Below are 26924 nucleotides of genomic sequence, written 5' to 3'. Positions count from 1 at the left end.
GAACTCTGTTTTTGAGTATTCAAATTGTAGGAAAGGGACTCAGGTTGAACTTGGATCAGATTTCCTCTTCTGAATCATCTACATTGGGCTTGGGAATTGTGTTAATATGAAAGCTCTTGAGAAATCCTAGAATGAGGATCTACCTACCCAAGGCTGCTGCTAGACTGAGACACCAAGTGAAGCCACTGTTACCATGTCTGATCAGGAGGCAAAACCTTCAACTAAGGACTTGGGGGACAAGAAGGAAGGAGAATATACTGAACTCATTGGACAGGATAGCAGTGAGATTCATTTCACAGTAAAAATGACCTCACATCTCAAGAAACTCAAAGAATCCCACTATCAAAGGCAAGGAGTTACAGTGAATTCACTCAAGTGTCTCTTTGAAGGTCAGAGAATTGCTGATAATCCTATTCCAAAAGAACTGAGAATAGAGGGAGAAGATGTGATTGAAGTCTATCAGCAACAAATGGGGGTCATTCAAAGGTTTAGATATTCTTTTTATTTTTTTGTGTGTGTCTTTTACCTCAATCCTATTTTTTAATTAAAAATTTTTTGTTCATTATTTATTTGAGAGCAACAGATGGGGGAGGGAGAGAGAGAATGGCCGTTCCAGGGCCTCCAGCTGTTGCAGACGAACTCCAGACATGTGCACCCCCTTGTGCATCTGGCTAACGTGGTTCCTGGGGAATCGAGCCTCACACTGGGGTCCTTAGGCTTCACAGGCAAGTGCTTAACTGCTAAGCCATCTCTCCAACCCTCAATCCTTTATTTTTAAAAGTAGTTCTTTTGTAATGTGGTGTTCAAAATAAAACTGAATACTAGCATCCCATATCTTTAAACATCTGGTAATTTGAATTCTAGTGTTGAATATTCATTATTGGTTGTTTTCATTAGGCTAAATTTTAGCGATCAGACCTCAGCCCCTTTTATATTCCCCTTTCCTTCAAAAATTTCATGTGTGCACAAGGACGCCACCTTTTTCAGAGCAGTGCTGTAGTGGTAAATAAGATCTGCCAATGTGAGTGCTCACAATGACCTTTCAGTTGGCCCTGAAGCATAATGTGTGACTGGGACTGTGATTTTTCAGTGGGAGATGGAAGGTTTTCAGAGAACTGACCTATGGAAAAATGACCTTTCAACATGAAGCTACTTTTAAAATCTGTGGGTGTGGACCAAAAGAGTATCAGGTTTGGAGTCTAGGTGACTAATTCTAAAGATGGCATCAATGAAAAGAAAGCATTTTAAGATGAAAAAAATCTTGTCAGAAGATCCCAGGAAAAATTCTAATTTTCATTAGAGTTAATATAGTTATTCATGCAGAAGACATACAGTGTAACACTGCTCTTGATTTTATATTTTTTGATGTGGGATATATTGGCATTGTCTCTATTAGCTTTATTAAAATAAACATTTATAAAAACTGTAAAAAGTATGAAAGCTCTTGTGAAAGCAATTGGGATAATATCAAGTTTTAAAAATCTATTTTTATTTATTTGAGAGAGAGAAAGAGGAAAGAGAGAGAAAATGGGCATATCAGGGCCTCCTGCTGCTGCAGAAGAACTTTAAACACATGCACTACCTTGTGCATCTGGCTTACATAGGTCCTGGGGAATAAAACCTAGGTCTTTTGGCTTTGTAAGCAAGTACCTTAACTGCTAAGCCATCTCTGTAGCCTAGTTTTTTTTTTTTTTTTAAGAAAGATATGCAAAGTAGATATCCTCTGGGAAGACTTGAAGATGAATGATATTTTTAACAGATGGAATTTTTTGTTTATTTTTATTTGAGAGCGACAGAGAGAGAAAGAGGCAGAGAGAGAGAGAGAGAGAGAGAGGAGGGAGGGAGGGAGGGAGGGAGGGAGGGAGGGAGGGGGAGGGAGAGAGAATATGAATATGGGTGCGTCAGGGCTTCCAGCCACTGCAAACGAACTCCAAACGCATGCACCCCCTTGTGCATCTGGCTAATGTGGGTCCTGGGGAATCGAGCCTTGAACTGGGTCCTTAGGCTTCACAGGCAAGCGCTTAACCGCTAAGCCATCTCTCTAGCCCAAGATGAATGATTCTTGTGGGTGCTTTTGAGTATAAGCAAGAGGTAAATCCACCTAAAAGTGATTGAAAAAGCAAAGACTTTTGTTGTTAATTAAAATTTCCTTGGCAGGGAGTATCAGCTACAGTGAGAGGTTCAAAGCTCTGTCCTTTTGCTTCTCCTCTTCCAGGTATAAGTTTTTCTTTTTATGTTCTTGTCACCTAATGGCTAACAAAAATACTAGTGTCTCTAAACATTCTGTTTGCTTTCATACCAATAAATTAGGAGTGAGGTTAACACAAGTGAGCTCGCCTCTCATTCCTACCTGTATTACTAGGTAATGAGAATTATCTTACTGCTCTCAGAACTCTACTTTTATTTCATTATTAAAATTGTGTTTCTGGGGCTGGGGAGATGGCTTAGCGGTTAAGCGCTTGCCTGTGAAGCCTAAGGACCACGGTTCGAGGCTCAATTCCCCAGGACCCACATTAGCCAGATGCACAAGGGGGCGCACACATCTGGAGTTCATTTGCAGTGGCTGGAGGCCCTGACACACCCATTCTCCCTCTCTATATCTGCCTCTTTATCTCTCTCTCTCTGTTGCTCTCAAATAAATAAATAAAAATAAAAGCAAAACAAAAAAATGTGTTTCTGGGGCTAGAAAGATGATTTAGTGGTTTTAGCACTTGCCTGTGAAGCCTAAGGACCCAGGTTCAACTCTCTAAAACCCACATAAGCCAGATGCACAAGGTGACACATGCACACAAGGTGGCACAGGTGTCTGCAGTTTGTTTGCAGTGGTTAAGGCCCTGGTGTGCCAGTTTTCTCTCTCATAAAAAATGTGTTTCTGGATTATTCTAAGGTTCAAGAAATTTTTAGAAGTGACAGCCTCTCTCATCTTCCAAGGAGCAGTCAGTGAGGAAGGTTTTGGGGTAGACAAAAGCATATCCATATTGTGATTAATTGATTACACATTGAGGGTTCCTTATGAGTTTCTGTCCTTTTAATTTTTGTTCTCAATCTTTATTAACATTTTCCATGATTATAAAAAATATCCCATGGTAATACTCTCCCTCCCCCCACTTTCCCCTTGAAATTTCATTCTCCATCCTATCCCTTCCCCATCTCAATCAGTCTCTCTTTTATTTTGATGCCATGATCTTTTAGGTAGTGCCAGGCACTGTGAGATCATGGATATCCAGGCCATTTTATGTCTGGAGGGAGCACGTTGCAAGGAGTCCTACCCTTCCTTTGGCTCTTACATTCTTTCTGCCACCTCTTCCGCATTAGACCCTGAGCCCTGGAAGGAGTGATCGAGATGTTACTTGGTACTCCTGTCACTTCTTTCCAGCACTATGATACCTTCTGAGTTGTCCCAATGTCACTGCCATCTGAAAAGAGAAGATTCTCTACCCAAAGTGAGCATAGCATTAATATAAGGGTATGAATATTAAGAGAAGTGCTTACTGGGCAGTTTGATAAGCATAGTATATACATTTATCCAGACATCAGGAGATGTTACACCCCTAGGGCTCATGACTACCCCTGTTATAAGTTTTCAGTATCAGGGATGTATTCCCTCCCATGGAGCGGGCTGCCAGTCCAATTGGAGGGAAGTTTGTTTCCACCATGACAGATGTGCCACTATTGCACCTGTTGGCTCATTTGGCCTGGCTGGCCAATTATAAGGCTTGCAGTGTCCACTGTTGAGTATCTTCACTGGTGGTATCTTTCTCCCATTGAACTACATGTAGAATGGCTTCTTCCAGCTTTGTGTCAGCTGTCCTTTTAATTTTTAATATTTTGTTAATTGAAGAGCACCAGCATCTGTGTGAATGAATAGTTCATTTTCTGGTTGGAGTTGCCCATGAAAAGACTTGTTAAATAGATACAGTCAACTATTGTTCTCCAGTGTTTAGCAGCCAGCATTTGGTACAACACTTCACAAAAATGCATTTAATGAGTAATAGCCATTTCATTTGCTTTATTGACATCTGAGAAGTATACCCTAAGTGAATACTTTCTGCTTGTGATTCTTTTTTTTTTTTCGAGTTAGGGTGTCACTCTAGCCCAGGCTGACCTGGAATTCACTATGGAGTCTCAGGGTGGCCTCAAACTCACAGTGATCCTCCTACCTCTGCCTCCCAAGTGCTGGGATTAAAGGTGTGCACCACCATGCCAGGCTGCTTGTGATTCTTTACTCTCATTAGATAAGTGGGGCTGAGCGAAGAAAACACTTTTGTCCATGTGACTAGGTTTCAATTGTCCAGGTCTAGGAGACATCCATCTTAATTGTTTTGGAATGATATGGCCAGTTTGCCGAGGGAAATGGGTAGTCATAGATTTTGTCTTTATCTGTCATCCCTTTCATGGGATGGTGCTGTCAGAAGGTCAATCTATTAATTTGCTTGTTTTCTTTCAAACAGCTTTTTAAGAAATAAATGCTTGGTAGATACATCTAAAGCAGTTCAGTTAATGATTTTCATCTTCAAAAGATGGTAGAAATACTCAAAATAAACTAGATACTGACTTCTAAATCAGTATCTCTTCCCCTCTCTTCTTAAGGAGAAAGTAGTTTTTCCTGGAATTTGGTGGAAAACCCTTTCTTTTCTTTTTTCTATACTTGTGCTTGGAGGCTGCATCTGCTATATTAACAAATTTGGCTAATGTACTTCTTTTCTGGGTCTTGATTTGCAAATGAGCAAAATGGTAACAACCACACAACCACTTCAGGGGGTCTAGGGAGAAAGTATATGGACTGCTCTTAGGATAATGCTAAGCACATTGTGAATGTGTATTTCTTGCTCAATAAATTGCAACAGTGGTGGTCACATGTGGTGGTTTGATTCATGGTCCCCCATAAATCTAGATGTTCTGAATGCTAAGTGCCCAGCTGATGGCAGTTTGGGAATTAAGGCCTTCTGGAGGTGGTGTATTGTTGGGGGCGGGCTTTGGGTGTTCCAGCTTTCTCTCCACAGTGCTTGGCACACTCTCCTGTTGCTGTTGCCCAGGGAGTGAAGTCCACTCTCTGCCCATGCCATCATTTTCCCTGTCATCATGGAGCTTCCCCTCAAGTCTGTAATCCAAAATAAATCTCTTTTCCCATAAGCTGCCCTTGGTTGGGTGTTTGCTGCCAGCAATGCAAAGCTGACCGCAACATCATGTTTTTTTTTTTTTCTTCCTTTCTCTTTAGTCCGTCCTTTGGGTTGACAGAGGAATTCTGCCTTGAAAGATGCAGGTAGAAAGCAGCCGTCGTCTTCTGCGTGCATTAGGGTTGCCAGTGCACTAGAGTGTTTATGGAGTTGCACAGTCCATTGACCTGTCACTTTTCTGTCATCTTGACTTGATGAAGAGGGTGGATTTTACCATTTTTCTATAATGACCAAGTATTATGAAACTTGTTCTAGCTAAAAAATGTAGAAAAATGTATCATTGATGCTTGAATCCAAGTGGTCATCTTTCCTTTTCTCAAATTTCTTGCCTCAGAGCTTATCTGACTTGATTGTCTAGCCTGCCACTCAGTATCAGATGGATGCTCTCCTCCAGCCCCAGTAAACTGCAAGTAATATTGTGCCTATTTCTGTTGCATTTTAGACATCTATTATAAGGGTCATGAGTTTTTCTAAGGAATGGGTAAATAATAGAATTTATGGAGTTATAAACTTGAGCTTATAATTAACTCTATGAAGCAAACTGAGCATGGTGAGAACTGTGGCTTTTTCTCTCCTTGGAACTGCTGTGTACTGCTTTCTGATGCAAAACTTGCCAGACCAGCCTGGAGGAAGTGTGGGCATGTAAGATAGGACAAGGAAACCAGAGGGCTGACTTCCAAAGTTCTGAAAACAGCCTGGTTTTAGGAGCCAGAGGAGTCCAGCCTTTGCTTTGCCCCTGACTACCAACTTGACCTCTAGCGATGTCCTTGACCTGTCTGGGCCTTTGCTTCTTCATCTGTGCTGTGAATCTGTCCACTTAGATAGTGGAGCACAACAAAATTCACTATGAGGCTGTCTCATGATAAGCCTGGGTTCAATTAATATAATAGCTGTGTTTGCAGTCTTTCAGCCATTCATATCTCTGATCAATATTAACCTCTATTTTATGGAAGTTAGCTGTAGCAATTTGTTCTTGCATTTTTTTTAAGATAGTGATTTCTTAAACTTTTTTTTGTTTTTAATTTGTTTATTTATTTGAGAGTGACAGAGAGAGAGAGAGAGAGAGAGAGAGAGAGAGAGAGAGAGAGAGAGAGAGAGAGAGAAAGAAAGAAATGGGCACACCAGGGCTTCCAGCCACTGCAAACGAACTCCAGACGTGTGTGACCCCTTGTGCATCCGGCTAATGTGGGTTCTGGGGAATCGAGCCTTGAACTGGGGTCCTTAGGCTTCACAGGCAAGTGCTTAACTGCTAAGACCTCTCTCCAGCCCGCTTTTTTTTTTTTTTTTTTTTTTTGAGGTAGAGTCTCACTCTAGCCCAGGCTGACCTGAAATTTACTGTGTAGTCTCAGGCTAGCCTGGAACTCACAGCAGTCCTCTTACCTCTGTTTCCCTAGTGCTGGGATTAAAGGTGTTTGCCACCATATTTGACATGTTTTTGAAAAATATATATATATATACATATATATATATTTATTTATTTTATTTTTTATTTTTTGAGAGAGACAGGATGAGAAAGAGTGTGTGTTGTGTTGTGTGGGTTGTCTGGCTTTGTGTAGGTACTGAAGACTTGAACTTAGCCAGCAGGCTTTGTGAGCAAGTATCTTCATCCACTGGGCCATCTCTCCAGCCCTGCATTGCAGTTTTAAAGAGCAGATAATAGTCCCTCAGATGACTACTCATGTTTACTTATATAAATCAACATATGTATGCATTTATTAAAACCATTTACTTACCCAAGAAGTAAAAACATTTTTTAAATCCATAATGAAGTTGTAGCATAAGCAGTGAAAAGATGGAGTCCCTTGAGTTAATGCACCCAGAATTCCTTTTTAAGTGATAAGAACTTCCATTTCCTTAGTGTCTCCTACAAAATATAGCTTCAAGGGATTGTGACATGGAGGGAGGTGAAATGGCATGGTGGTGATACCAAAGATTTTGTGATCTGACTTGGGATCAAACACTAGCTTTTACTGTAGATTGTGAGTAGAATGTTCTGTAGATGTCCAGTAGGTCTAGTTGATCTATGGTGTTGTCTTAATTCCCTGCTGATTTTCCATTTGGATGATCTGTTGATGATAGTGGAGTATTGAGGTCCCAACTGTGATGACGTTGGTGTTTATTTCTGTTTTGTAGTCAAGTAGGTTTTGCTTTATGAATCATGTGCCGTGTTTGGTGCATAAAGATGATGATTGCTGTATCATTCCCTTGATGAGTAAGAAGCGGCTGTTGTAGTCAGGTTTGCTTTGCTAACAGAAATCATCCAAACAAGAGCAGCTTGTGGGAAAAAAGGGTTTATTTTGGCTTACAGAGTCCAGGGGAAGCTTTATCACAGCAGGGGAAAATGATGGCATGAGCAGAGGGTGGACATCACCTCCTGGTTAACATTAGATGGACAATAGCAACAGGAGAATGTGTCAAACACTGACAAGGGGAAACTGGCTATAACACTCATAAGCCTACCCCCAACAATATACTCCTTCCAGGAGACCTTAATTCCCAAATCTCCATCAGTTGGGAACGTAGCATTCAGAACACCTAAGTTTTTATGGGGGACACCTGAATCAAACCACCACAAATGGCCTTCTTTGTCATTTTGATTATTTTAGTTTGAAGTTAATTTTATCCAATATTAGTATAGCAACACCTGCTTTTTCCGTATTTCTGTGCACTTGGAATATCATTTTCCACCCTTTCACCCTGAGGAGGTGTCTATCTTTAGTGGTGAGGTGGGTTTCTTGAAGACAGCAGATTGAGGGATTCATTAACTTGTGTCCTTGATGGTTGAATTAAGACCATTAATATTTAGGGTAGTAACTTTGAGGTTTGATTTAATCCCCGACATATTGTGGTGGTTCATAGGGCTTGGTGTTTTCTTGGACTTGTAGTGTTTTGAGCCTTCTCTAGATTTGGTTATTATGGTCTGCTTCTTGTAGGCTTTGAGATTGGTTGTTTCCCTCTTTTGTGTGGAGAATTCCCTGAAGTACTCTCTGCAGATTTGGCTTTGTATTCATAGTTGCACAGCTGACTTTTATCATGCAAAGTTTTTCTTTTGCCATCTATTATGAGGGATACTTTTGCTGGGTAGAGTAGTTTGGGTTGGAAGCCATAGGTTCTTAGACTTTGTAGTGTTCCATTCCAGGCCCTTCTGGCTTTCAGGGTCTCTATTGAGAAGTCTGAGGTAATTCTGATGAGGTTACCTTTATATGTCATGTGTTGTTTCGGTCCTGCTGCTTTTAGGACTTTCTCTTTGTTTTTATTGTTTAGAATCTTAATGGTAATATGTCTTGGAGAGTTTCTCCTTTGGTCCAGTCTGTGTGGAGTTCTCTGTTAGCTTCTTATATCTTGATGAGACTGTCTCTTTTGAGAGGGTGGGAAAGTTTTCTTTGATAATTTTGTTGAATAAGTTCTCCATGCCTTTGGTCTGAATTTCTTCCCCTCTGGTATACTCATGATCTAAATGTTGTGACATTTAAGGGTTTCCCACAGTTCTCTCAATTTTTTTTCACAAAAAGTCTTGAATTTGTTCAAAGTTTTGGACTTGTGAACTTTGAGGGCTTCTAGAGAGGTTTGGACTTGTTCAATTTGGTTTGTATTTTCTATTGCTTTTGTCTGTATAGTATGTATCCCTCTGTTGAGTTCCCTTTTCACGTCATTTTCTGATTTTCTTAATGCTTTTTGCAATTCATCCTTGCATTTATTTATGTCTTCATTGAGCTTCGCCAGCTTATTAATGAGGTCCTCTGGTTTTTTTTTGGCTCTCCTTCAGATCACTTAACTCTTTTGAGGTCTCTGTTTTTTTTTTTTTTTTTTTTGGTTGTTGTTTGTTTGTCCAACCTAGCAAGGATAGCATTTACACAGTTGTTGGTCTTTTTTTTTTTTTTTTTTTTTTTTAATTTTCTTCAGGTACTGCTAATTGCTTGGCCAAGGTCACATACCTTGTATCTTCATTTTGGGGTTCTGATCTTATTGTCTCTTCTATGTTCTGATTAGAGACTTCCATTGAGGGACTAGGCAACCTTATTGGGGTTCTTTCCATTTGATGTTTCCTGTTGTTCCTTTTGTGCTGTGGACTGCCCATCACAGTGTGGGAATCTTATTTAATTCAGGAAGAAGCTGTATTTTACCCTTGAAGTGCCTTCAGTGATTGTCCCCTTTTATGTGTGACTAGATTAGGCTTTTTATGACACGGGGGCCTGTTTGCTGGGGAGAGGAGTCCTTGGTCCCAGTGGAGACCTGGAGACCTGGTGGCGGAGCATGGAGAGGAGTCTGAAGACTGCGCTTTCTTGGAGGCAGGTCCACGTAGCATTTTAAGACTATCATTTTGATTATTGCATTTTACTCTGCTACTTCAGATTATTTCTTTATTCATCTGTGTGACATAACTATAAGATTGTTTCCATCTGAGTCTTTTACCTGCAACTGAACAATCCACTCGGTCGTTTCTTAAGTTTGAACATAAAAATCAGATCTTCTTTTAACCTCAGACACATGTCAGGACTATGTAGGGCCATTGTGTAAGCATTGGCCTAGATTATTAGAAAATGTCATTATTTTATTTTTCATTTCTCTGAATGGAGTCTTCCCACAGCGCTCAGCTCAGGTTTGTTTTTAGTAGTGGATAAAATTAATAAGACACTAATCTGACTGTAAGTGGAAAGGCACTGCCAAGATTAAATTACACTTGAATTAAAACCAGTGGAATTGAGTTTGATTAATTAATTGAGAATTACGCCTCAGTCAGTGTTCATCTTCAGCTTTTCACCTTCTTGCTGCAGGCTGACACCAAGTTTGGGTTAGTCACATATTTGGATTAACTTTTCCAGAAATTATTTTAGCAACTTCACTCAAGAATTTATAATATAAAAAAATTAAGCATGTGTGTGAAAGTAGGATATTCTTGTCTTTCTAGTAAATAATCCTGTATTTCTCATTTCTCTGATGGTATTTAACTTAGTACCTCAAATTTAGCAGACGTTTAATTTCCCTTATGCAGAAAGTAATTTTCAGCAACTTTTCCTGAAGCCCGTATGTTTCTTTCTGAAATGTACAGGTAGCAGTGAATGAACTCTTTGTCCTGTTACTGGAGCTGTGCCAATGGCCATGTTCCATCTTCTTTCAAGGTGACAGGAAAAGGCACTTTCTTGATTTTCTTTTTTTTTTGGGGGGGACTTCATTTTGGGGCTTAGTGCTAAGTGACCTTTTATAATCTGAAAGGCTTAGAACCTTACATTGTCCCAGTAAATCATAAAAGCAGTTTCCAAGTAAAGTGTGTGCATTTGACACTTGGAGCATAAGTGTTCCACTTCTCACCTCACCTATAAGCCCTCTTCAGAAAACCTGGGTTCTTTCTTTACCTTCTCAGCAGGAACTGACTCTAGGGAGCAGAAGCTGAAGTGTGCCCCATGTTGCTAAGGGATCACTTTTCAAGAGCAGGAGTTTTGCTTCTCAGTCACACAGATCAAATGGCACGCAGCAGGGTGCACTGAGAATCGTAGCCTTCTGAATTCTACCGTAATTTTTAGAACTTGTTGGTTCCTGTAGGAGTCACAGTATACAAATATTTTATAAAAACCTTCCAAATACTGATTTCCAACAAGTACTTTAATAAATACTGTGCTTTCCTTGTTCATAATAGACATTTACTGACAGGAGCATTTTAGTAATAATTCTTTCCTTTTTGCCATAAGAGTATTGAAAATGAAGTTCCAGGTTACTTAACAAATCACTAGGGCAATTTAAACAGAGGGGCTTGACATTTTGCTCTGGCCAAAATAAAATGAAATTATTTGTCTCTAGCATAACATATGTAAATAAAAAAGTAAAATAATTACATGACCCATGATGTTTCTGCAGTCCTGACAGCCCCATTGTGGAGGAAGCATTGAAGTCCCTCCTTTCACGACCTTCTTCTCTCTCTCCCCTTCTTCCCTCTGGGTTGTGTGTGTGTATGGTTGGTTGTTGTATGCATATGTGTGTATATATGCATGTGCTCCAAACATATACTTGCAGAGGCCAGGGAAGAGCTTAGGTGTCCTCCCTCTCCATCACCCTTTATTCTCTTTTGAATCTCCCACTCCATCTGAAGCTGCTGGTGTTTTGGATTAAGTAGTTGGCCAGTGAGTACTATTGGTTCTTCTTTCCCCACTCCCTTCAGGATTGTGTGACCACACTGGCTTCTGACATAGGTTCTGAGGATTGAACGTGGGTCATTATGCTTGCACAGCAAGTGCTGTTACCTTCTGAGCATCTCTCTAGTCCTTTGTTCATGTCTTATCAACATCAGTCTGAAGTGTGAGAGTCTTCTCCCCCTCCCCTTCCCCCTCCTTGTGTTTTAAAACCTTGGAAGATCTTGGTGTCTTAACAAATGATTTTTTAAGTATTTTAGATGATGTCTTCCATCTAGTTCACAAAGTGCATTCCTGCACTCTCCAGAGTTTGGGGTGGAAAACCTTTCTGGGAAGCAATTGAATTCTGGTGTAATCAAACCTTCATTTTGGATTTTCCCCAGTAGCTTCTGACCCTTTCTTCTCTCAATTATAACTTGGGTTGCTGAGAAGCAACAAATTGTCTGTTAACTATTGCTTTCTTTCTCTTGGCAGTTTGTCTGTCTTGCCTCCTGAGGATTAGGGGAGGGGTGTTTTTCATTTAGAAAGGTCCCACACCAAGCAGCCCTTTGATAGAAGGAAGCTCAGAAAAGGAAAGAAACATGGATCTTTCTATTAATGGAAAAGCTCAGGCTGGTTGTTTTTTCCCTTGCTTTAAGAAAACAAAAATTTTCTTCTTGAACAACCCTTCGATGTCCCTGTTTTCTTTGGAGGACTACTGCTGATGAAATGTGTCTGCAGTACTTCCTGTGCTCTCAATCTCTGTATGGTTGCATCGTTCACCTGTCACTGCATCTGCTAACAGCTTGGCTTATGCCAGAAAGAATCAGGTTTTGGTGGGGTAGATTGCTTGCTAGAAGGAGTTATCAGGCAACACAGATTTGAAGACAATTATAGTGACTCCACTAGGACCCAGAGTGGCTGAAAAAGAGAACAGATCCTAGAGAGCAGGGCCTGGCTTTGTGTTCATGTGGTCTGTGGAGCATCTTCCTCTCTGCACACAGTGGAAGTGTTGGTGCATGCTCATGGACGGATGGCAACGTGGAGGAGATTCCAGCTGGGGCTTCTCACACTGGACATCTGAGGCCAAGGACAGGACTACAGGGAAGTTCCTTCCCTGCAGCATGTGTTTTGCTGGTCTCATTCTGCTCTTGTTAAGCATGTAACAACAAGAAAGACCATCTGGTGTCTAGAAGGGAAAAATAATGGGAACTGAGAGCCTGTGTTAGGATTGCGCCAGTGTTGCTGCATTTAAGGGATGGACTCTAACTCTTGGGTCTTGGACCTCCGCTTTTGGGTCTAAGATGGAGAGTTGAGTAGTGATGATCTCAGAAATGTTTCCCTATGTGCAGTCTTCTGATAGCTTCTGTGAACAGGTCTTTTTGTGAGAACACGTCTTTACTGTTCAGCCTTGCCAAGAAATACCTACGCTACTTATCTAGAAGGGCTAGTCCAAGTTTTAATTATAAAGGGTTTAGTAGATATTTCAGGATTGATTGAAGTTCATGCTCATAAATAAGGTTGTAACGGAGCTTGCTCTGGCTTTGTGGTCCATGACTTAACATTCCTTTAGTGAACATAACCAAGTATTTGCCTTATGTATAGCATATACTATTTGTAATTGGTAAACACAGAAATTATACCTCACCTGTGGTGCTTTTAATAGTTTCCAAGTTTATCAGAGAGGTCAGATCAAGGTTGTATATTTGGTAGGTCAAAGAGCTGTAGCAGCAATTAACCTACTTTTTTTTTTTTTTATTTTGCTTTCTGAGGCATGATATCTACTCTTAAACAACTAATTTGATTGGCTTCACTGAATTCTGGAGGTATTGTGTTGAATCAGAATTGACTTTGAATTTCAGAATAGCAGATATTATCCTATATATCTCTATCTATATTTAAAGGTTTTATTTATTTATTGCACACACAGAGAGAGAGAGAGAGAGAGACAGAGAGGGAGAGGGAGAGGGGGAGGGAGGGAGAGGAGAGAGAGAGAGAGAGAGAGAAGAAGGATATGGACGTGTCAGGGCCTCTAGCCACTGCAAATGAACTCCAGACACATGTGCCACCATATGCATCTGGTTTATGTGGGACCTGGAGAATTGAATCTGGGTTCTTTGGCTTTGCAGGGTAGCATCTTAACTGGTAAGCCATCTCTCCACCCCTCTTTTTGTTTGTTTGTTTGTTTATTTATTTGAAAGTGACAGAGAAAGAGGCAGAGAGAGAGAGAATATGAGCATGCCAAGGCCTTCGGTCACTGCAAACGAACTCCAGACACATGTGCCCCCTTGTACATCTGGCTAATGTGGGTCCTGGGGAATCAAGCATTGAACTGGGGTCCTTAGGCTTCACAGGCAAGTGCTTAACTGCTAAGCCATCTCTCCAGCCCCAGCCCTCTTTTTGTATATTTTGTTCAAACTGCTTATCATTATTTTAAGGAAGAAATTATTTTAGCAATAGTTTATTTTTTGCCACCGCCTCTGTGGACTGTGCATGAAGACTCTATCTTTCCTGTTGACTCCATAATCCCCAATGCAGAATTGGACACCTATCATAAAATTTGATCTCAGTAAAAGCTTGTTGAATGAGTGCACCATGAAAGTAAAGGTTAAATACTGTTTTACTGAGTATGAGGTGCTATGGAACATATATGAAGTCTGCTGGGGATATGGGTGCTGTCTTTAGTAGGGGTCTTATTAGAGAAAGTGGGTTAAGTTGGGCCTTGAATGTTGGGTGAGAGTTAAAAATGTATGGGATCAAAGCAGTTGGGATAGAGAGAAGAACCATTCTAAAGGAGAGAATCCCCCACTTTTTCCATCCTTTTTTTCTTCCCTTCCTCCCTTTTCTTTTATGCAGTACTGGGGATTGAACTTGTTTGTCAAGCACTCTACCATTAAACTTTAACCTCAGCCCATTTGTGTAATGAATTCCAAGATGGTCAGAGTCCATAGGTATGATTTTTGACAGTGCTTGGGTGACAGCATTGACACAGCTGTTGAGTATTGTATTTTGAAGCCCTTGAGTAATGAAGACATTTGGATTTTTTTTTCTTAGTTCTGAATCAATTTTAAAGCAAACATTTCATGAGATGTTGCTATGCTGAATGAATTATAAACATTACTTCATTTAGCAGATAGGGTATTTTCTTAATATACAATGGTAATATCCTATCTTACAGTCTCAGTAAGTTTAAGTAACTTGCCTACCATTATACTCAGTAATGAATCCTATTCTGTTTTCCTTGGTAAGAACAGAGACCCATCTCTCAGATGGCGTGGGATATGTCATTCTTGTTATATATGTATGTATGTTTGTGTATATATGTGTGTGTATATATACATATATTATTATTTTATTTATTAGTTTTACTCACTCTAGCCCAGGCTGACCTGGAACTCACTCTGTAGTCTCAGGGTGGCCTTGAACTCATGGAAATCCTCCTACCTCTGCCTCCTGAGTGCTGGGATTAAAGACATAGCCACCCTACCTGGTTTATATTTTATTTATTTATTTGAGATAGAGTGAGAGAGAGAGAGAGAGAGAGAACACGCACATGCACACGAGAGAGATCGAGCGAGAGCATGATGGTTGTGCTGGGGCCTCCAGCTGCTGAAAAGCCCAGACACCTGTGCCATCCTGTGTATCTGCCTTATGTGGGATCCGGAGAATTGAACCTGGATCCTTAGGCTTCACAGGCAAATGCCTTAACTGCTAAGCCATCTCTACAGCCCCTTATGATTATTATTTTTTTTGAGGTAGAATCTCAGTATAGCTGAGGGTAATCTGGAATTCACTATATGGTCTCATGTTGGCCTGGAACTCAATGGTGATCCTCCTTCCTCTGCCTCCTGAGTGCTGGGATTAAAGGCATACACCACCATACTGGCTCAGTTAATACTTTTTGGTGTCAGCTGAGTGTCATGTCTGTTGTAGGTGCTGAAGAATCATAGTGGTGGGCTCAGTGATGGACTGGGTGGGAGAGAGAGAAGTTATATCAGATCAGGAAAGGGAGAGAGGATGTTGAGATTTCACATGACAGGGAGAAGGAAGGGATGGAGGAAATTGAAGTCTGAGTTTTGGTTCACCCTTGAGTGGCCTAGAATCATAATGGGTGCCAGTGACAGAAATGGTTCCTCTATGGCCACTGGATAGATGAAAACAACATGCTCCTGGTTTTAAGACAGTAGCTTCTTGTCTTCTGCTCGTGGGTAGATGGATTGGGTTACATATGTTTATGAATGACAGTATAAACATGTTTCTGATGACAATCCAGAGAAGGAGCAAAAATGACAAGAAAACAAGAAACTGTTGCTCACATGTCAACTGATAAGCAATTCTTTTCTATAAGAGCACATGGCACCAATGTGGGTGCTGGGAGTGAAGGAAGGTTGAGTTACCAAGAGCTTGATCTGGGGTGGAATTGTACCCACGCGGAGAGAATTTCCATCTGGCTTGGGCTGTGCTTTTGAAACAATGCTCCATGTTTTATGGAGTTTATGATAAATTCTTAGCAAGAAGTTTTGAGGGAGTCAGTGTTTTTATTTATAGTAAGCACCAATCCTTGTAATCAAAGTTGGGATTTGGAGAATGACTGTGGGGCTTGCTGAATCCCCAAGATGCAGCTGCCTGAAGTGGGTCCCAGGTTAGGTGAATGAGCCATGGAGCCTGGCTCAGTACCACAGAGACAGAACTATAGCCTGGAAGAGGCATCCAAGCATGTTCAGCAGTTTGGTGTATATCTTTGTTAAACATTGCCTTAATTACTTGAAGGCAGGTAGGAATATGTAAGAACACACAATTTTGAGTAAACTTGTAACTGCTGTCTTCAGTTTCTTTGTGCATTTGATAGTGCTTCTTTGACCTTTTTCTCTTTTTGGAGTTGATGACAGTGTCCACACATTTACTCCATGGTTCTTTTCAGGGTTCCAGTTCATACCATAGTATAGGCATGTCAGAGCATAATTGTCTGTGCTTTAGGGATATCCAAATAAGTCCTATATTTACTAGCATGATGAGCACCTCTGAGTTTTTTTTTTTAATATTTGTTTTGTTCATTTTATTTATTTATTTATTTGAGAGCGACAGATAGAGGGGGAGAGACAATGGGCGCGCCAGGTCCTCCAGCCACTGCAAACGAACTCCAGATGCGTGCGCCCCCTTGTGCATCTGGCTAATGTGGGACCTGGGGAACTGAGCCTCGAACTGGGGTCCTTAGGCTTCACAGGCAAGTGCTTAACCGCTAAGCCATCTCTCCAGCCCTCCTCTGAGTTTTTTAAATTCATTTTTTGTGTACATATGTACAGTAGCAGCAGTAGGGTGTGTGGTATTACAGTATTTGTGTGCATATTGTATGTGTGTGTGCAGGTAGGTGTGTGTGCTTTGTATGAAGACCAGAGGAGAACTTTGCTTACCCTCTTCTATTTACTCTTCCCTGTTGTTTCCTTGGGATAAAGTTCCTCACTGAACCTGGAGCTGCAATTTTTGGTCAAACTGGCTGGCCAGCAAGCTCTAGTGATTGTCCTATCACTTACCTGCTGAGGCCTGGAGTTACAGGTATATGTGGTCCTGACTGGCTTTTTTTTTTTTTTTTTTTTTAATGTGAGGGGTTCTAAACTCAGGTCCTCTTGGGCTTTCTCAAAACCTCAAGCATTTATTCTTACCTACTGAACCCTTTCCCAATCCCATCCCAGGCCTGTGTTATTTAGCAAAAATGTGGAGCTGGAGAGATGGTTTAGCAGTTAAAGTGCTTGCCTATGAAGCCTAAGAACTCATGTTTGAATCTTCAGGTACCATGTAAGCCAGACGCAGTGACACAAGCATGCAATGTCACGCATACACACAAGAGGGAAATGTGTCTGGAGTTTGTTTGCAGCAGCTGAAGGCCCTAGAGCACACATTCTCTCTCCCTGTCTGCCTCTTTCTCTCTCTCTCAAATTTAAAAAATGTAGACAGTTCTAACTTTGTGCACTGTACACACACACAAACACATTGTGTATGTGTGTATTAGTTTAGTTTTGTAATTGAATGATGAGGCATGTAAAGGAATTGAGGCTGGGAAGAAGTAACTAATGTCTTAAAGAATGTAGTCAGGATCTGAACCCAGGCAGTTCACCTCCTGCATTATGTTCTCAGCATTATGTTCACTTACAGCCATAAGAATCTGTCCACAGCTTTTTCTTCTCATATGGGTAGCATTTTTTCCTAATTCACATTTAAAACTAAACTTTATTTCTTAGAGCAATTTTAGGTTTCCAGCAAAATTGAAAGAGACTTTCTATCACTGCCCTCCCCGCCCCCATGCACAGCCTCTGGGATGGCTAGCATCCCACAACAGAGTGGCACATTTGATAGTGAGGAACCCACATTGACATGTCATTGTCACACAAAGTCCATAGTATTATGGCTTCACTCTGGGCATGACGTATGTTCATTAAATTGAGATACATTTATGATGGCATGTGTTCAATATTGAACACCTCACAACAGAGTGTTTCACTGCCCAATCATTCTGTGTCCTACCTGATCAGTACTCCACCTTCCTAACTCCTGATGATCATTGTTGGTCTTTTTTTTTTTTTTTTTAAATACTTTATGAGAGAGAGAAATGGGGGAGATTGGGGAATGGCACACTAGGGCCTCAAGCCACTGCAAAGGAACTCCTGACATATGCGTCACCTTGTGTATCTGGCTTTACATGGTTACTGGGATATCAAACCCAGGACCTTAGGCTTTGTAGGCAAGTGCCTTAAGTACCGAGCAATTCCTCCAGTCTGGCCATTGGTGTTTTAATTGGTCCTTAGTTTTGCCTGCTTTAGAAAGTCATATAGTTTGAATCAAACACTATGTAGTTTTTTTAAAATTTACTAATGAAGATTATAAATTTCCTCCTTGTCTTTTCATAGTTGAATAGCTCATTTCCTGTTAGCACTGAGCAATATTTACTTGCGTGGATGGACCCTGATCTGTTTATCCATTCATTTACTGAAAGGCATATTGGCTGCTTCCAGATTTTGGCAAGTATGAATAAAACTGTTATAAACACTGATGTGAAGGTTTTTGTATGGATACATTTTCAGCCCCCTTGAGTAAATACTAAGCATTGTCAAATAAACTTGTCTTTTAGTAGAAAGATGGCCAGGCATTCAACATAGCGTGGCTTTTATATGTTGTGAAGAACATTAGTGAGTACTTTGACACTGCTCAATGCTCTGCAAGCATTAGCTTACCTTTCCTCACAGCACCGGGTTAGATAAACTCTTGAGCAACAAAGTAGAAATAATGTCTTTAGAGCCAGGCGTGGTGGCGCACACCTTTAATCCCAGCACTTGGGAGGCAGAAGTAGGAGGATTGCCTTGCGTTTGAGGCTACCCTGAGTCTACATAATGAATTCCAAGTCATCCTGGGCTAGAGTGAGACCCTACCTAGAAAAACAAACAAACAAAAACAGAAAGAAATAATGTCTTTATGGTTCCAGTTCACTTGTTCAGTGAATGGTTGATGGTGACTTGAACCCAGAGCCTCAACTCTTAATAATGTTTATTTTCTTTTTGACTGTGTTCATTTCCATATTATTTTGATAAAATACATTGGCTAATGCTTTGTCTGGACTTCTAAGTAGCAGTCTGTTTCTTTTCAGCTTAAGGAATCTTGTATTTCTTAAGTGTTTGGGAGTTGCAAGCTAAAGTTCTCATTTGAGCTTTCTTTGTCCTTCAGTTTATTTTTAAAAATGTACTTTCTGGGCTGGAGAGATGGCTTAGCGGTTAAGCGCTTGCCTGTGAAGCCTAAGGATCCTGGTTCGAGGCTCAGTTCCCCAGGTCCCACGTTAGCCAGATGCACAAGGGGGCACACGCGTCTGGAGTTCGTTTGCAGAGGCTAGAAGCCCTGGTGCGCCCATTCTCTCTCTCTCCCTCTATCTGTCTTTCTTTCTGTGTCTGTCGCTCTCAAATAAATAAATAAATAATTTTAAAAAAATGTATTTTCTTGGTCTCCACCAAAGTTACAGTGTAGCATTATGACTCAAAGCCCAGGTGGAGTTGAGGTCTTGCCAATAATACAATTACATGTGAATTGTGGGATGCATGTGGTTATTTCAGCCTCACTGTAAATTCACTAATAGTCATCAACTCCATCCAGATTTTCAGTGTGTTTATTATAACCATATAAACTCCTTCCTTTTTTTTTTTTGGTTTGCTACAAGGTCCTCTAATAAGTTCATAATCGTATTAGACCATCCTCAAACTGGTCAGTTTCTGAATTCTCTTTGAAAACCGGGAAAACATGCTTTGGAATAGATGTTTTAAGTGAGAATTTTTCTGTTGTTTAGTTAGCTTAGTCTGTGTAAAGTGTAAGAGTATTTAGTTGGAAGTATTCCAAAGTACCTGATATGATGAAAAGTTTGAAGAAAGTTGAAGACGAGCAATTGGAAACTCCAGGGAAAATAAAACTGAGCTAAAAGGGAAATAACTTGCTGAATGCTATTTCATATTTACAATGTGCACACATTAATTTGATTAAAAATTTGTGTGATGGCTGTTGTCTACTTGACAGAATTGACCTGTGAAGGATTATCTTAATTGGGTTAACTGAGGTGGGAAGACCCACCTTTACTGTGGGTAGGGTCCCAGACTATATAAAATGGAGAGAGCTGGCTGGGCGCCAGCATTCATTGCTCTCTGAATGTGACCAGCTGCCTCAAGTCATGCCACCATCAATTTCTCACCATGATGGACTGTAATCTAGAACTGAAAGCTGACATGAAACCTCATTCTGGACTTGAGAGATGGATCAGCACTTAAGGTGCTTATCTGCAAAGCCTAATGACATGTGTCAGTTCCCTGGCACCCATTTAAAGCCAGATGCACTAAATGGCATATGTATCTGGAATTCATTTGCAGCAACTGAAGGCCCTGGCATGCCCCATTCTCTCGCTCGCTCTCTCTCTCTCTCTCTCTCTCTCTCTCTCTCTCTCTCTCTCTGCTTGCAAATAAATAAAAACAGCCTTGGGCTGGAGAGATGGCTCAGCTGTTAAGGCGCTTGCCTGCAATGCCTAATGACCTGAGCTTGATTCCCCAGTAGTCGTGTAAAGCCAAATGGGCAAAGTGGCACATTCATCTGGAGTTCATTTGCAGTGGCTAGAGGCCCTGGGGAGGCGTTCTTTCCCTTCCCCCCTTTCCTCCCCCCCTTGCTTGTAAATAAACTAAAAAACAAAACAAAAAGTTGTTCATTTAAACTGTTTTTTTTTTTTTTTGCTAGCTATTTTCTCCTAGCATCAAGGAGGCAACTAGTACAACTTGTGATTCAAAAAAGGAAATGTCTTCATATCACATTACTTGATAGATGTTAAAGAAAATATGCCATATTCAGAAAGACAACTATTACAACTTTTACCTCATATATAGAACATAGACTTAGTAAAATTATGACAAAAATGTAAAGGGAGAGCTATATGAGAAATTGGAAGGGGTCAGTGGGGTGGAGGCGAGAAGAGGGTGGGTAAGTGATGGTAATGGGAGTAATATGAAAATGTACATGACAAATGTATGGAACTGTCATAAGGAAATCTATAATTTTGTATAATGAGTCTACACAATTGTAATTAGTCAATAAAGAAAAAGATTGCTATAAAAGGAAATGCATTCTTGTTACATTATTATGTATTGAATAATATATATGGTTATAATTATTTAAACAACTTATGGACAACTCATGGTAGAAAATACTACTACTAAACTTGATGATATAAAAGAAAGACATGGGGCTGAAGAGATGGCTCAGAGGTTAAGGCACTTGCCTATAACACTTAAAGATCAGGATTCAATTCCCCAGTATCCATGTAAGGCCAGGTGCACAAAGTGGTGCATGCATCTGGACTTCACAGTGGCTGGAGGCCCTGACGTACCCATTCTTGCTGTCTGTCTTTCCTCTCTATTCCTGTCCACTTGCAAATAAATATGTAAAAGATACTATTTTTTTAAACTACCTTTTGAAAAACAACAAAAAAGGAAAACATGCAAGACAAATGATAAGAGATGGAAGGATATGGAGAGGTAAAGGGGCCATTAACAATTTGAGCAGTTATTTAACTTTAAATTATGCACTAGGGGGAAGGATTATACTGAAAAAATAAAAAGTAAAAAATGCATATGCAAGGAAATAGCAGTAATCCTTTTATGTATGTATGGGTGTGCATGCCTTGGCACACATGTGAAGGTTAGGCAACCTCAGAGCATCTGTGCTTCATCTTCTTTGAGACAGGCCAAAATTGACAGACTGAATACAAAAGTCTGACTAGCTAGCCCATTAGAACCTAGGCTGGCAGACTTTGCAAATATGTGTTTTTAACTGCTGAGCTATCTCCCAAGCTCTAATAAATTAATAATTTGTTAATAAATAATAAAACAATCCTTTATGGAAAAGAGTGTCCTGGTATAGATTTAAGGGACTTTTGTGTGTGTGTGTGTATAGTGTTTTGACACCCCCTATATTCACCTGTAGTGTGGGGGGGCTCACTTACAGAGACCTGAGTGGAATGTCAGGTGCCGCACTCCATTGCTGTCCCACCTGGTCTTGTTTTGAGCCAGTGTTTTTACTAATCCTGGAGCTTGCAGTGCTCCAAGTATTTTCAGATTTCTGCTCCCCTGCTGGACTGGGGTTACAGGCACATGTGTCCATGCCCAACTAGTTATATGGGAACTGGAGGTTCAAACTCTGGTGGTCTCACACCCTTATCCTTGCACAGGGAGTGTACTTAATCCTTGAGTCTTCTCTTGAGCCCTCAGTGGTTTATTGAGGAGCTTGTAGTGCCTGAAGGCCTGGGTTCAGTTTCCCAGCACTCATATCAAGCTGAATTCAAAGTGTCATATGCACTTGGAGTTGCCTTGCAGTGGCAGTAGACTCTGGTGAGCTCATGCATATCCACGCAAACACATAGGCTCACTGCAGTCCAGGAACACTGCCTGCATATGTTGAGTAGGGGGATGGGCAGATTGATGGACAGACCAATAGAAAAAGTGAAAAGCAAGTTGTGTGTAACTGTTCCTTGTATTGTTTTTCAGTGAAGGGAACTCCTTTTGATAAGATTTTTCACCAGATCACATATTATTTTATAGATTTCTTTAGGAAAAAAAATACAGGCAGTCTTGGTGGCACACAGATATGGTCCCATTACTTGGGATGTAGAACTGGGAGAATTGAATGCTAGGCCAGTTGGAGCTACTTAAGTAGTTTAAAAAAAAGCTGGGGAGACAGCTCAGGCATTAGGTGCTTGCTTAAAAAGAGAAAAGTAATAAAATACACGTGTGTTATTTATGAATTACTTTATGTATTTTGCAGGTGTATTGTGGCCATAGTATGTGTCATGTGGAGAGAGTGTGTGTGTGTGCATGTGTATATATATAGATGCATGTATGTACCTTGTGCTTATGTGGAGGCAGAGGAGGGCTTCAGGTATCTTTATTGCTTATCTACTTTTTTTTTCTTCTTGAGATAGTTTCTTGCTAAACCTGAAGCTACTGTTTTTGGTCAGATTGGCTGAACAGGGAAGTCTAGTGAATCTCAGATCTCCACTTCCCACAGAACTGGGGTTATAGAAGTATATGGGCATGCCCAGCTGCTTACATGGGTGCTTTTAGGAGTCAAACTCAGGCCCTGATGCTTGCATGACAAGAGCTGTTGCCTGCTGAGCTGTCTCCCCAGTCCCTTATTTTTTAGATTTTTTTTTTGTTTTAAATTTTACAGAGACAGATAGTGAGTGAGAATAGGCACTCCAGGGCCTCTATCTACTACAAACTAACTCCAGATGCATGCACCCCCTTGTGCATCTGGCTAACGTGGGGCCTGGAGAATCAAACCGGGATCCTTAGGCTTCGCAGGCATGTGACTTAACTGCTAAGCCATCTCTCCAGCCCTAGATAGATTTATTTTTTTAAATGTATCTATTTGCTTGCAATGACAAAAAGAGAGAGAGAGAGAGAGCGAGAGAGAGAGAGAGAGCGCGAGCGAGCATATATGAATGAATCAATATGGGTGCATCATAGCTTCTTGTGACTGCAAATGAACTCCAGATGCATTTACCACTTTGTGTATCTGGTTTTATATGGGTACTGGGGAAGTGGATCTGGGTCATCGGCTTTGTAAGCAAGCACCTTAAACTGTGGAACCATTTCTCCAGCCCTTTAAAAAAATACATTTTCTTTAAAAAATATTTTATTACTTGAGACAGAAGAGAGAGGGAGAGAGAGGCAGATAGAGAATAAGCACACCAGAACGTCTTGCCACTGAAAACAAACTCCAGACACATGCCCCACTTTATGCATATGACTTTAAGTGGGGGAATGCAACCCAGGCCCTCAGGATTTGCAAACATGCCCCTTTAGACCTTGAGCCATCTCTCCAGCTAGATTTCTTAAAAACTTTGACTACTCCTTTTCAATGTTTTATTTCTGCATTTTTTAATAGTGAATAATGAGGAATCATAAAAGGCTACTGTCGTGTTGAGCTTTCTGTGGAATGACAGAGAGCTGGCTTTGTGCTTTTCTTTAAAAGAGAAAGAAAAAAAGTTAATCATATCTCATCTTCAAAAATCTCAGAATGGGGGCTGGAGAGATGGCTTAGCGGTTAAGCGCTTGCCTGTGAAGCCTAAGGACCGCGGTTCGAGGCTTGATTCCCTACAGAACCCACGTTAGCCAGATGCACAAGGGGACGCACGTGTCTGGAGTTCGTTTGCAGTGGCTGGAGGCCCTGGCCTCTATCTGCCTCTTTCTCTCTATGCCTGTTGCTCTCAAATAAATAAATAAAAATAAACAAAAAAATTAAAAGAAAATCTCAGAATGGTCATTTAGTGCATAGGGTGGAGATGTGGTAATTTAGCCTTTCCCCACAGAATCTATTTCCAAGGTTTCATTAAAGGAGATGTTACAGTGGATGCTGATGGCTTCGGGGTTTCAATCTTGGTTTCACTGTTTTTACTTTTTTAAAAAAATCTTTTGAACTTTAGTGCAGCCCAGTTGCCAAGTCCTGGAGACTAGACAGCTTGAAGCCTTGTGAATTGCTTCCAAGTCGGCCCTTGGCTGCTTTGAAGATTCAGGCTGTTATCTTTGCTCTGGTGTTCATTGATTCTTCTGGAGGTGTACATGTGACAAATCTTGCACTAAATGTCTCCTCATGCATGTTTGGCAGAATATTGTGTGGTGTGGTATGTGTGTGCGTGCACAGAGGCCACAGAACTTGGGGTGCTCATCTCTGTTGACCAGCTGTGTGTATTTCCTTGAGATGGGGGCTCGAGTCTATTCATCAACCCAGAACTGGCATTGGCCAGCAAAGCACAGTGATTCTCCGGTATCTGCCCCTTTGTCTTGGGGTTACAGGTGTGCATGGCCGTCCCAGCTTTTTACATGGGTTCTGGGAAGTTGAACTCGGTGGTCTGTGGGAGGAGAGGAGGCCCTATGCTTAAGCAGCAAGTGCTTGCTCTTGATGAACCGTCTCCCAGGCTCTCGTCACTCTTGGGGTGAGGGGTGTTTCCGAGGAAGAGAGATGATGATGGCTTGGCAGTTGGTTTGTCCTGTAAGGTAATAAATGATATCACTTGAAATTCTGTCTTAGGAATCAGTTACTTTAAGAGGGAACATATGGAATTTCCCCTAAGCTCCTCTGACTCTTAAAAAAATCATAACCAGTTCTAGAGATTGATACTGATATGATAGCCCAAGAAACCTGATCTGATTCTATTTTGGTAAAATTTTGGAATTTTCTAATAAATGTTAGAATTTGTATACTTTTGTGAACAAAAAAATCATTATAGTATATTTCTGGGTTCAAGCATTAGTTTCAGGGGACTCTGTGTGATACAGTGACCAAAAAGGAGTGGGAGAAAAGAAGAATGTCCCCAGGCATGGTGGTACATGTCTTTAATCCCCACATTCTGGAGGCAGAGGTAGGAGGATCACTGTGAGTTCAAGGCCAATCTGGGACTACTGAGTCCCAGGTCAGCTTGGGCTAGAGTGAGACACTGTTTCAAAAAAACCAAGGGGAGGGGAGGGGAGAATGTATATTACCCAATTTTATTACGGATTTTTGAATCTGAAAAGGATTTTGGATAATACTCAATTTACCTCTTCCCGCTCCCCCTTTCTCTTGTCAAATTGTTAGCATGTCATATTTGAGATCTATTCTGAATAACCTAAAGCATTTAAAACATTGAATAGAGATTAAAAAAAAAAACATGAGCAACAGACCTGCCAGAAACTACTTTAAAATATAAGCAGAGGCTGTTTTGCTCGAAAGGTCATGCTCAACATCCAGAGCTCACAATGGTTTTCTCTTAGATGAATTTAGACAAAAGTAAATTAAATAGCTCCTAGGTCACTGGCATTTTTTCTAACTTTGCCATTGACCCTTGTTTTCTGAACCATGCAAAAGATTGAAATTTAAATACATATCACAGTATCTTGACATCCTAAAAAATTCTTAAGTCCTATCATTTGTAGGAAACATTATTAGGCTGAAATGTTATCTTGGCAATAGGTTTGCATTTTGAATTGTAATAATCCCCAGTTATCTTAAAATCTTGGCTGTGAATACCATAGATGTTTTTAATTTTAATTTTTACTGATAGTGTGTGGGAACACAGTGAGTGGGTGAAACCGTTGGCCTAATTGTTTAGACTGAGATTACTCAGGAAAGGATATCTGGCATGTTTATATCATATCAAGCAAATTGTTTATAGTAGAAATCATTTAAATGTGCATTACCAATATTGTATACTTGCCAGTCTTGTATGATGAGATTTTCCAGAGTCTCAGAATGACAGCAGCAACTAGTACCTCCTTGAATCTGTTGTAGGACTTTGCACTTAGCTGAAAATAGTTCACCTTTGAATATGGTACTCATTTATTCATTCAAGAAGTATTAAGTATATGCAATGCAATATCTTGAGCCCTAGAACTACGGTGTTCAGTGGACAAAATAGTCTTTGTCCTCAGAGACTTTGCATTCCAGTGGGGCGCGGCAGCCACAAAGCAAGTGAAAAGTAGATAGTATGGTCACACCAGAGAATGATGAATGTCATGAGTGCGGACCTCAGATGATAGAATGCAGTGGGGCTGCAGGGAACAGGCTGGGTCAGCACTAACTTGCTTAGTAAGGGAAGTCTACTAGAGAAGGTAACATGAAGATTGGTGCTTAAATGTCTCTATGGAACCAGCGTGTGAACATGTGAGGAAATGGTGTGTGAGGCCCCAGGGACTCCAAAGGTAAAATCATGATGTGGGTAGCGAGAGTACTGGAGAATCAGAAGGAAAGCTGGAGGGCTGGGACCCAATGAAGAGGTCCTAATGCAGTTACACCATGTGGAGAAGTGAAGACTATGTGCATAGTAGTTTGTCCTTTCTATATAGCTGCTGATGGTTATTATGTCCATTGGATTTTTAAAAGCCATCTGAAGTTGAGGTGATGAAAATATAATTTCCAGCTGGGCATGGTGGCGCACACCTTTAATCCCAGCACTTGGGAGGCAGAGGTAGGAGGATCACCATGAGTTCGAGGGCACCCTGAGACTACATTATGAATTCCATGTCAGCCTGGGCTAGAGTGAGACCCTACCTCAAAAAACCACAAAAATAAAAATTAAAAAATTCCTACCAAACTG

The 26924-nt window shown here is 40.7% G+C and overlaps 2 protein-coding genes across 17 annotated transcripts in view; both read left to right on the top strand.

Annotated features, from left to right (window-relative positions):
• Itpr1 (inositol 1,4,5-trisphosphate receptor type 1) overlaps positions 1-26924 on the top strand; it is a 380520-nt gene that overhangs the window by 58801 nt on the left and 294795 nt on the right. The gene's annotated exons all lie outside the window — the stretch shown is intronic.
• Positions 194-2984, top strand: LOC105944966 (small ubiquitin-related modifier 1-like). The gene is made up of 2 exons (XM_045134160.1): positions 194-486; positions 2888-2984. Exons 1-2 carry the CDS (start codon positions 194-196, stop codon positions 2982-2984), a joined length of 390 nt encoding a protein of 129 aa, XP_044990095.1.

Source organism: Jaculus jaculus, chromosome 14 (genome assembly GCF_020740685.1).
Source record: "Jaculus jaculus isolate mJacJac1 chromosome 14, mJacJac1.mat.Y.cur, whole genome shotgun sequence".
In the NCBI taxonomy this organism is placed as follows: domain Eukaryota; kingdom Metazoa; phylum Chordata; class Mammalia; order Rodentia; family Dipodidae; genus Jaculus; species Jaculus jaculus.
This window is presented reverse-complemented; position numbering and strand designations above follow the sequence as displayed.